The 12,304-nt window shown below is 42.7% G+C and overlaps 1 protein-coding gene across 1 annotated transcript in view; it reads right to left on the minus strand.

The window, feature by feature from the left end:
* Positions 1 to 794: 794 nt before the first annotated feature.
* mertka (c-mer proto-oncogene tyrosine kinase a) overlaps positions 795 to 12,304 on the minus strand; it is a 127,330-nt gene continuing 115,820 nt past the window's right edge. The window contains exons 16-19 of the mRNA XM_080193392.1: positions 11,871 to 11,980; positions 10,508 to 10,667; positions 5,454 to 5,590; positions 795 to 3,253 (exon numbers count right to left, since the gene is read on the minus strand). Of these exons, the coding sequence (XP_080049518.1) occupies positions 2,791 to 3,253; positions 5,454 to 5,590; positions 10,508 to 10,667; positions 11,871 to 11,980 (870 nt within the window). The 3' untranslated portion in view covers positions 795 to 2,790. The remainder of the gene's footprint in view (positions 3,254 to 5,453; positions 5,591 to 10,507; positions 10,668 to 11,870; positions 11,981 to 12,304) is intronic.

Here is a 12,304-nt window from a genome sequence, read left to right on the forward strand (position 1 = left end):
TTGGAGAAACTGGGGCTCTTCTCCTTAGAAAGACGGAGATTAAGGGGGGATATGATAGAGGTGTATAAAATACTGAAGGGAATAGATAGAGTCAACAGTGGTAGGCTTTTCCCTAGACTGGGGACAATCACGAGAGGTCACAATCTAAGGGTGAGGGGTGAGAAGTATAATTTGGATACGAGAGGAAGGTTTTTCACGCAGAGGGTCGAGGGGGTATGGAACGTGCTACCGAGTAGGGTGGTGGAGGCAGGCACGTTGGACTTGTTTAAGGTTTGCTTAGATAGACACATGAGCGAAACAAGGATGGAGGGTTACAGTAGAGTGTATTAAATAGGGTCAGAGCCTCAGGACGACACTGGAAATGTAGTATTACATGTTAATGTTTTGTCTTTTTATTCCACAGGTGTCGGTCCACTTTGTTGTCAAATGAGGGGCATGCACACGGTGGGTCGTGCGTGGGCTGCTCTTGGAGGTTCCGGGAGTGGCCTAGTACTTCGTGTTGTTGTGTGCGCTTAATCCCAGACCAGCAGACGGGCGCCACAACAGCTCAGTGACTATCACTGCTAGCTGTGCAGATACATGGATTTGGACCTGTGTCTGTTGGAGTTTGCACATTCTCCCTGTGGCTGCGTGGGTTTCCTCCGGGTGCTCCGGTTTCCTCCCACACCCCAAAGATGTGCTCTTAGGCTGATTGGTTTTACCAAATTGACACTATTCTCCCCTGAATCTGGCTACATTAGGGGTTCCACTCACATACACACAGGGCAGGGTAGGTGTAGGAAGATGCGGCGGCGCGGGCTCATTGGGCCGAAGGGCCTGTTTCCCGTGCTGGATTGTTCTTTGTTCTAAGCCGGGAATCGAACCTGGGTCTGTGGTGCTGAGAACCAGCAGTGCTAACCACTGTGCCAATATGCCAAGCTGGCACTTAGTAACAGTTAAATGAACAAGACCCATCATTTCCCTCTATGGCACTGACTGCCCCATTCATGATCTTGAAGATGGGTAATGCCATTTAAAATACCAAGGGGAGATGGTCATTGTCTGGCACTCATGTGGTGCAAATATAACATGCCACTTATCAGCCCAAGTTTTACCTTGTTGGGAGTTGGAAATGAACACTGTGTAATCGTTAGCAAACATCCCAACCTCTGACTTTATGATAGTGGAAAGGTAATGGATGAAGCAGCTGAAGAAGTTTGGAAAAACCCTGAGAAACTCTTAGTGATGTCCTGGGGCTGAGATGATTGGCCTCCACTAACCACAATCATTTTCTTTTGTTCTAGGTATGACAGGAAGTGAAGAGTTTTATCCTGATTCTCATTGATTTCAGTATTGCTTGGACTCCTTGATGCTACACTTGATCAAAATACTTCCCTGATATCTCGGACAGTCACTCTCACTTTGCCTCCCTGGGTATTTATGCCTTAGTACTGTGTCAGGATAACGGATAAGATTTGGATTGCTCTAGCAGCCTGATAGTCCAAATAGGATGAGCTGATAGACCTCCTTTTGTATTTTTAGCTTGGATGGCTCTTTAGTTTGTTCACATGACCACCTATTTAAAAAGCAGCCGAAACTGGACATTAACCAGTCCAATGAACTTTGAGGAAATAAAACAATTCCACTCTAAAATCTTAAATATTTATGGAAAGTATTAATAGAACTTAATTACAAGAATTTTCATATAATACTTAAAATTAAACTCTGACTGCAAACTTCAGAGGCACAGATTTGAACTAGGGAAAGGAAGTGTAGTATTGGCATCACAACTTTCTTCCTCACTCAAGTAATAAGCAAACATTGTATTTTTTTTAATCATTGAATCCTACAGTGCAGAAGGAGGCCATTCAGCCTACTGAGTCTGCACTGTGACTCTGACAGAGCATTCAACCTAGACCCTGTAACCCCAAGTATTTACTGTGCCAATCCCCCTAACCTACACATCTTGGGACAATGAAGGGGCAATTTAGCATGACCAATGCACCTAACCTGCACATTTTCAGACTGTGGGAGGAAACCAGACCACCTGGAGGAAACACACAGACTTGAGGAGAATGTGCAAAGCCCACATCTGAGTGACCTGAGGCCAGAATCGAATCCAGGTCGCTGGCCCTGTGAGGCAGTAGTGCTAACCATTGTGCCACCGTGCCAACATATGGCATATACGTCCACATGAGCCAACCGAGACAAAAATCTTACAGGCATGTATAAGGGAATTGGAGCTGTGGTTTGGGGATGGAAGGGGAGACTGGAACTGCATTGTGCAGTGAGCAGATGAATGAGGGTGGGCTAGATGGTCTTTCACATCGCTCCCTGCGCTGCGGTTATGAGAAATGGTCACTGCTTTATTCAATACTGGTCATAATCAACTCATGTGAAAACACAGTTCTGCGTGTGAAAAAATAATGCATATATTGCAAGACCTCTAATAGTAAATACTGCATTTAAAAAAAACCTGTTAGACAGTTCAAGCACTCCATAAATCATTTCAATGCCCTGAAAATCCTCAGAACCAGAAAGGAAATGTGTACAAATATACAAATGATCCCTGATTCAACACCATGACCCAAACATTGGACTGGTGAAAAGACCGCTCTTGGATGAGCTAATGACTAATTTAAAGCACACTTGTGGAATTCATCGTAGTATCAACATTCGTTGATTCCTTTTTTCTGTTTAAAAAAAATAGGAAAATATACTTGGGTCTGGCGGCACTCATTGAGGCAGAACTTCAGGTCTGTCCAGCAACAAGCAGAATTGTTATCAAGTTCCCGAGCAGTCCTTTATCCTTCATACCATCATAACGGAGTCAACAGAAGAATCATCAGCATATGGAATATCCCCAGAGTGGGGTCCAGTTGTGAGCAATGCCGTCCCATTATTTTGGGCAACTCCATTCAACAAAGGTGTTTTTACATCTAATGTGTTCAATTGCTCTTCAGAGGTCTCAGATATGATATATCTGTCTTCCACATCTATGACTTCATGAAGTTCCACAGTGACAGTAGTGTCTGCAGGCCTTGGACTACAGGATGCTGCTTTATTGGAATCGCACATGTCCACATTGGAGAACACAGGGTCTTCAGTCAGATGGCTCTCCTCTTTAGGCATGCCTGTATTGACATAAATGATGTCTTCTTTGCTTTGGACTTCAGGCAATTTCTCTAAAAATTTGATGAGAAACTCTTTTAAATTGGCAAAGGTCGGCCTATCTGCAGGATCAGTTCGCCAACAAGAATACATAATCCCATACCTGAAAATGAACAGAGAAAATTCATTAAGATTCGAAGTAAACACAATTTTCAGTAATATAGTTATTCATTTGCAGGGTATGGTGTTGCTGGCTGGCCAGCTTTTATTGCCCATCCCTAGTTGCCCAAGGGCAGTTGAGAGTCAACCACATTGCTGTGGCTCTGGAGTCACATATAGGCCAGACCGGCTAAGGACAGCAGATTTCCTTCCCTAAAGGACATTAGTGAACCAGATGGGTTTTTCTGACAATTGACAAAGGTTTCACATTCATCAGTAGATTCTTAATTCCAGATTTTTTTTTATTGAATTCAAATTCCACCATCTGCCATTCGAACTCCGATCCCCAGAACATGAGCTAAGTTTCTGGATTAATACCCTGGCGATAATACTACTAGGCCAAAATATCCAATTGTTCAGTAAAATTCAAGGGAGTAGTCCAATTGGTGCAAGCTGCTTTAGGGCCATTGCTAAATTTTGTATCAGGCTTTGTTCCCAACACATTTTTCCTCCTACACTCAATTTTTCCTTCAATAACAGAGGATATTTAAATCTAACCTGTAAATTACAGGTCACAGTTTCTTGCTTCTCTTTGTTTTCCCTTCCCTTTCCATTTAGTAGTTTCTTGCACTATAAATTGTAGTTCTTCATCAAGGTTACTCACAGCAAGTATTAACTTGACCCAGCGTTTGCCCTCAAACCTTCCATTGGAAGGGCTGCAAGTTCAAGCCCCAGTCTAGAACATGGGCATTTAACTTGAACTGACACATCAGTGCAGTACTGAGGGAGTCACTGTTGTTAGAGATTATGTCTCTCAAAAGAGTTGGTCAGTTGGATCTGAGTTGGATTGAAAAAGGGTAGACAGTTCTCCTGATGTTCCAACCAACATTCGCACCACTAAAACTAATCAATTGGCCAAACACTTCATTTACTACCTGTGGGAACCTGCCATGCTCAAAATTGGCTCTCAACACCTGTATTGCTAAGATTTCCTTTACTGACTGCTACATGTCAGCAGAATGGGTAATAATGGGCAATCTGAAGTCACCACGTTGGACCCGAAGACAGGCCAGTAAGTGGGGGGTGTGGGGCAATGCCAATGTGGGCATTTGAAAAGACCCAAACACACCTTAGGAGAACCCTTTAAAGGACAAGAATCCACTTCCACGAACTGATGGATAATTGGAGGGATGGCAGCTCTTTTGACCCAGCAGCACCACTGGGAGTGGTGGCCAATGCTGGGACTGCACCGAGCCAAGAGGATGCAGCGAAAGACACTCCCATTGCAGCAAGGCAAATGGGGTTAAGGATCAGGTAAGCTTTGGCAAAGAAGTGTCAGGGAGTTAGCAAGGGCAGGGATCGACCTTACCATGGGGGTGATTATTGCTGTCGCAGAGTTCCCAATTCAGAGGGCCTCCAATCAACAAGCCTGTAGGGAGGACACCAGGGTTCACCAAGCAGTCTCCCCATGTGACAGATGGTCCACCCATTGCTGGCCTTACAGTGCCAGGGACCTGGGTTCAATTCCCAGCTTGGGTGACCATATGGAGTCTACACATTCTCTGTGTTTGTGTGGCTTTACTCTGGGTGCTCCAGTTTCCTCCCACAGTCCAAAAACCATGTTGGTTAGGTGCATTGGCCATCCTAAATTCTCCCTCAGTGTACCTGAACAGGTGCCAGAGTGTGGCGACTAGGGGATTTTCACAATAACTTCGGGTCAGTCTACTTGTGTCACGAATAAATGAGCTTAAATTTAAGTGGCACAACTGGCCTCTGGATGAGCAGGCCACCTGCCAAATTTATTGTTGTTTGCAGATCGCAGGAAAAAGATGGGTACTTAACCCCCAATTTTCCATTGGCATTTTACACCCATAATGATAAAATCCAGACCCTTGGGATGTCAGGAAGAAGCACCGATCGCAGATTTTTAATTGCAATATTGTAAGGTTCATCTCTGGTTTATGCTCCCTTTGACTGCAGACTTTTATTGGCAGTGCCAGGTTCAGGAACTTACTTGATCTTCTCTGAATGACGCTAAATTTGAGTGTCATTTTGTTGGCTGCACTGCACCTTGCGCAACAGAGAGCAGAAACTCTAAATGTGTCACAAGTTCTTTAATGAACCAAAATTCTGACAAATTAATGGAGGTCAATTTATTTTATGTGAAAACAAAGGTTCAGGCCACAGTTACATGAAATACTCACAGCTCATCCAAGCAGTCTGAAGGCTGTTTCAACCTGTGACCTGCTTGCAGATAGTCATAAATCTCATGATTCTGTATTCCTGGGTAAGGGGTCATCCCTCGGGTAACAATCTCCCACATTGTGACTCCAAAAGCCCACTAGAAACAGACAAAAGGAGGTCATTGAAACAGTGTCAATACAGAGCGGTTCACTTCATGAACTGACATAAAATGTAGACAGATTTCTTTCCATTCCAACATATGGGTCAAATTCCCAGAAGACATGACTCTTCAACCTTCAGGAACATACAACAGTAGCACTTATCATACTATAGTGATAGGAAATTTACACATATTAATGAAATTGAAAGATAAACTTGACCAAAACTCTATTTATGTGCCCAACAAGTTTCAGATTTTTAAGTTGAAACTAACTGATATTTTAAACCTCATCCATAAGAATATGAGAACACACAAGAAACACGAACAGTAACAGACATACAGTTCCTCCAGGCCACTGCACCATTCATGGTTGACCCTCTGCCTCAGCTCTGTTTATACACGAACCAACTGAGTAACAAAAAGCTGCCTCAGTCCATTTTGGGGAAAAATAATTCGTCTCCAGGGGTCGATTCTGGATATTGCCGAGAAGGATTTCAGCAATGGTAGGAATGTCCCGCCACAACCACTTAAATGGTCAGCAAAAGGGCAGTATTCCCATTTGCATCGTGCGATCAAAAGGGCTTTTTTTTGTTTGCTGACATTAAATGGGAGTGCGAGGTAAAGGGGAGGGGAAGTAAAGAGATAAGACACTGATGTTGCACAGAAACGTGAAGGGGTGAGGGAAATCTCTGATGGTTCACGTAAAGAGGGAAAACTGTAAACTAGGACATTTGGGCTATTTCAAGCAATTGATGAGGGGCACTAGGATGTTTAATGAAAAGCCGGTACTGTCCTGGAAAAAACTGAAAAATCTTAATGGAGACAGTTATCTCTTTGACAGCCCATCCCAAATTATTCTTACAGTACTTTGCAACCACAATCCAGCATATCTAAAATAATCCATATTTTTTAAAAGCGATTTTTAAAAATAAATCACCGACACAATCAATTTTAAAAAATGGTGATCGCTGGTCACTGTAACAAACAACTGTAGTCAGATCTCCGCTCATACGTGTGTAATTAGCTGTGTTTAAATTTAATCTTGTCTGAGACAACAATGCCATTCTCAAACCGAATATGTAATTCGGTTATGTTATAATTAATTTCCTAGAGGCTTTTTTAATATGCGGTTAATAATTAAACCTGCCCTATTGCATAATTGTAGACCTAAAACAGCTTTATCCCTCGTTGGTTCCAGAGCATATTATTTCAAGACACTGTCACCAAAGCATTCTGCAAACTCATCTTTCAGACCTGTCTTTGCCAATTTGATTTTTCCAGTCTATAATGAGATTTAAGTTGCTCACAAGTATTACATTACAAGATCCGATAATTTCTTGTTTAATGGTCTGTGTAATATTGTAAATATAGTTAGGGGCCCTAGAAACTACTTCCACCAGTGTCTTCCGAACCTCGTTTTTCGTCAAACTCCACGAATACCGATTCTATTCTGAACTAGAACTCTTTCTACTCACATCCTTATGTCATCCTTTACTATCAGGGCTACTCCTTCTCCATTCTTTCTGTATTTTCAGAATATTGTATACCCTGGAATACTCTCCAACTTTGGTCATGTTGTAGCCATTTCTTTACAGTGGTAAATATCACCATTTGTGCCAAGAGTTCATCTATTCTGTTATGAATGCTTCAGACATTCATTTAGACAATCTTTACATTTTTTAAAATACTATTCATTCCATGAGTCTCATTCACTGATGCACTATTACCATTGAACTCCCTGTCCCACTCAGGATTTCTGCACCAAACTGCTACACTGCTCTCTGGCGCTCACTTTTTCTTTAGATTTCTATATTCGACTTTCCTTGATCCCTCATTGGGGAAGTATGGCACTAATGAACAATGTTTCAGCATTGCTGCGGTCTCTATGGCCTTTACATGCTTTTTTTTGCTCATCTACTGCATTCAATTTTTTCACCCAGACAATGGTTAGAGTTTGGAACAAACTTCTCAAAAGGATGGTGGAGGCAGGTTCAATCAAGGTATTCAGAAGGGAACTGCATTGTTATCGGAAAAGAAAGAATCAGCAAGGTTACAAGGATAAGACGGGGGAATGGGACCAGATCAGAGAGTCACTGCTTACTCGATGGGCCAAAAGGCCTCCTTCTGTGATTCAGAACTGACATATGATGGTATAGGAGGACTAGACACTGAGACTCATCTTCCATCTAACCAGCTGTTTGAAACGGCATTACAATAACAGAGTGTCTGTTGACACCACTGTGTCACTTCAGTTGGAGCGGAGGCGGACTCACACTCATACCACATGTCAAAACTCTCAGTACACAAGCGTACTTTACAACAACTAGCAAGCAGAGCTTATTTAAAAATCATCCCTCCCAACTGCAGCACACTGAAGTCATAACTGAAATTGAAGTAATTTCTCCTGAAAAATGCACAATGATTTATTGCAATAAATGGTTACAAAATACAAATTCTCCAGTTAAGTGCACTGATTGGCAGATAGCTGCATGACATAAATTACTTGCAGAAAATCAATCCCGGCCCACCGCAGCACTGAGGTCCAAGGCCAATAAGTGATCCAACCATCCTGACCATCTGGGCCAGCTGGATGATAGCCCACTTCCCCTCCTCTCTGAGGCATTCCAGTTACACTCTTCAGTAGGCTCGATTCTCAGCACCTTTGCAATATTTCAGTTTGCAATGTGAATAATCTCAGGCGTGTTGCACTGTGCTCCCTCAGCCCAGGAACATGAGTTGCTTCTCAGAGACAAAGCTGAATAAAAATGACGACAAGGAATTTTTTTTCTATTCATTCATGGGACACGGGCATTACTGGCTGGCTACATTGCGCGGAGTCACATGTAGGCCAGACCAGGTAAGGACAGCAGATTTCCTACCCTAAAGGACACCAGTGAACCAGATGGATTTTTCCGACAATCGGCAACAATTTCATGGTCTTAATTCCAGACAGCTTTAATTCCAGATTTTTTTATTGAATTCAAATTCTGCCATGGCAGGATTCAAACTCGGGTCCCCAGAGCAACAGCTGAATCTCTGAATTAATATCTAGTGATAACACCACTAGGCCATTGCTTCCTCCTCACAACAAGTGGAGTTTGAAACTGTAGCAATGTTTGGCAATGCCCAAGTGAAGATGGAAAATCACTCGTGATCGCGAGACAGAAAGGCACAGCTTCAGACTGATGAGACACAAATTGAGAGTTCCTCATTTGGAATTTCTCTTTCTTACAAGGAATGCTCATGCGGAGCCGGAATCACAGAAACAGCTAGATGCTGCAGTGCGGACTGTAAAGAGAGAGAAATGTGATCTGGTGACTTTCATTGCTTGTTTTGCTGTTTGCCTTGAAGGGTGTGATGGAAAATCTCTTCCAAATGTACCACAAAAAGATCAAAAACCCAACATCAAATTAAAAGCAGCAGAGTAATTGGTTTGAAAACGAGCACAAAGCGACTTCAAGGTAGCAATCTAATCTTGGTTAGAGTACGTGTCTCTTGTGGTTTGAAATGTAATCTGACCCTTCAATGAAAATACTGCCTCCAAATCATTCCAAGGTCAGCAAAACACAGCAAAGAAAAAACATGTGCTTCAGTTTTTAGGTTTCCCACATCACTCCTTATTCCCTGTGCAAGGTCAATGACCCTGTCTGCAGGAGATGCGTAAGAACAACATACAACCAAATACGTCACTTTGAAGATGTGTCTTCAGGAGGAGAGGAGGAGCTCAGAATTGGAGTTCCAAAGAGTGACATTCAAATGGCTGAAGCTGCACTGCTAACGGTTGAGGGTGAGGGGGTCTTTGGAAGGGGGTGAGGGGGAGACAACTGGCAGGGTGCCAAAGAGTGAAGAATGAAGGGTTCGAGTCTGGGGGAATGGGGCAACGGGGAGTGTGGTAGGCAGCAGGGAGGGCGGCCTGACGGGGAGGGCAGGCCAGCCGCAGGGAGGACAGCGGGTGGGCCAGCAGGGAACCCCAGTGGCCAGCAGGTAAGTTATAGAAATTAGAAAAGTGCAAGATCATCAAGGATGAGCATTTTGAATTGGATGGTGTTGGCGACCAGAAGCCAATTTAGGGCAGTCAGGGTGTGTATGAGAGTGAACAGGAATCAATGTGATAGAGAATACAGGCAGCAAAGTTTTGGTTGTTCCAAAGTTTACAGAGTGGAGGAAGAGGAACAAGTCTGGAGATTGGTGGAACAGTTGTGTGCACAGATGGCAAAAAACCAGGAAAACTGTTCAGTTGCAGATGGACAGAAGGGTGGAACTAAGTGATGGGCCTAGCAGTGGGAGTAAGCCATCTTTGTAGATGTTGTGGGGTCAGCAGCTCAGCTGCAGGTCAAATCGGACACAAGGGTTCCAAACAGCTTGATAAAGTCTGGGGCAGGGAGGGGAATGGAATCAGAAGTAAAAATGTTGTGCAGTTGCTGAGGAGCTACCATCCCCCCCAGACAATTGTTTTGGTCTTCACAATAATTAGGTGGAGGAAGTTACAATTATTCCAGAATTGGAAGTCAGGCAAGCAGCTTGACAGCACTGAGGCAGAGGAGTGACTGAGAAAGTTATGGAGTAGGCAGATGATTAGTGAAAGATAAGCCTATATATGTGAATGATATTGCGAAGGGGTAGCATGCAGATAAAGAAGTAGAGTGAACCAAGGAAAGGTCCTATGACATCAGAGAGGTGAGGGTGCAGGGGTGAAACATTGGATAAATAGGCTGGATAACAAAAGTTGAGGATGATATGATCAATAACGTCAATAGCTGCAAACAAGTTGAGGAGGCGAAGCAATCACAGTCACAGAGAACATCATTCGTGATTTTGATTAGGATCATAGTAAATGTCTGAAGAGAATGATAAAGCACAAATTATGCATCTGTAATATATTTTGTATATAAGGCACACTTCTTGGAAACGTACCACATCACTTTTAACTGTGAAAACTCGATCAGCAAGGCTCTCTAGAGCAATCCATTTTACTGGCATCTTAGCAATCCGACCCTGTCTGTAATAGTCCCCACTGTAAATCTTCTTGGATAAGCCAAAGTCTGCCACACACACCGTCATATCAATACGTAACCTGTAGAATCATTACATAATAGAAAAACATGAACATTTGTTTGTCACATGCATGGGATCAGTAACAATCGGCTAATCAACTCAGTTCTGTAGGATATAAATTCTGATGGATGGCTGTGGGGACAAACCAGCCCTCAAGGAATTCTCTAGAAACAACCAGGGAGCAATAGCTCCTGTAGCTCTAAATATTAGATATTAGCTTTGGCTCAATTGGTAACACACTCACGAGTTAGAGGTTCCAGGTTCAATTCCCACTCTCGGACTTGAACACAAAAACCAAGGCTGACATCCCAGTGTAATAGGAACATATGACTTCCAGTGGAATAGGCCATTCAGCCCTTTAAACCTGCTCCACCTTTCAATAATATCATGGCTGATCGGATTGGTCTCAACTCCACTTTCTTGTATGCCCCCAATAACCCCGGATTGCCATTTGTCAGAGCTCTTCTGGATCATACAGACTAAAAATGTTAGCTCTGTTCTCTCTCCACAGATAGTGTCAGATCTACTGAATTCCTCCAGCATTTCCTGTTTTTGTTCTTTTACATAATACATGGGTTGAAAGCACCTTTGTAGCGACATGATGCTACTGCCTGTGCAAACTAGTTCAATTATAAGGCAGCTTCATGGAGCAATAGTCATTATCAGGAATTTATCAGCAACTGAATGAGTTTGATGGAATAAAATCAACATAAGCAGAATAATAATTTTTATAGCAGGGCACAAATCACAAGTGAATGAAGATTTGGAGAGAGCTTAAAGTTTTTAAGGGTCATGACTAGAAGCAAGGGAAGCAGTTGCTTTGATTTCCCTGCACGTCACCGTTTTTAAAATAGAACTGGGGAGATTAAAAGTGAATCACTAAATGAATGAACGAAAGATGCAGAAATAAAAATTAGTCCAAGAGTTTAGATTTTATAAACACATTGGGTGAGATTTTTTTGGCAGTTCCTGCCAGCAGAATGTTCTGGTCCCACTAATGGTGACCATCCCCACCGCAGGTTCCCTGGTGGTAGAAGGTGCAGACAAAGGGACATCCCTTTATTGGGCTGGATGGTCCCATCTCTGTTGCTGAGAAACACACCATTGGAGGTGGAAAATCTTGTCCAATAGGAGGCGTTAGGCAATGGTAACCATGAAGGGAGATACATATAATAAACACACAAACAAAACACACATTTATATCATTATAAACTTTACTCACATGCAGTTTCTAGCTGCTAGATCTCGGTGCAGAAAATTTCTCTTACTGAGGTATTCCATTCCATTGGCGATGTCGATCATGAATTTTAGTAATGTCTGCTGTGGAAAATACTGGAAAAGAAATGTTATAGCAAAAGGTTTACAACAACAGAGCATTTATATAGTGCTTATAACATCAAACATCCCAAGAGGCTTTACAGGAATGTTACAAAATAAAAAATAACAGAGCAAGTTAAGGAGATTTGACATAGACCATCAAAAGCTTGGTCAAAGAGGTAGGGTTTAAGGAGCATCATGATGGAGGAAAAAGGGGTTTACAGAGACAACTCCACAACTTAGGGCTCAGCAGCTGAAGAGACAACGCCAAAAGTGCGTTGATTAAAATCAAGGTTGATCAATACTCCAAAATTTGAGGAACACAGAACCTTGGATTTG

Source organism: Carcharhinus amblyrhynchos, chromosome 7 (assembly GCF_965287045.1).
Source record: "Carcharhinus amblyrhynchos chromosome 7, sCarAmb.v2.hapA, whole genome shotgun sequence".
In the NCBI taxonomy this organism is placed as follows: domain Eukaryota; kingdom Metazoa; phylum Chordata; class Chondrichthyes; order Carcharhiniformes; family Carcharhinidae; genus Carcharhinus; species Carcharhinus amblyrhynchos.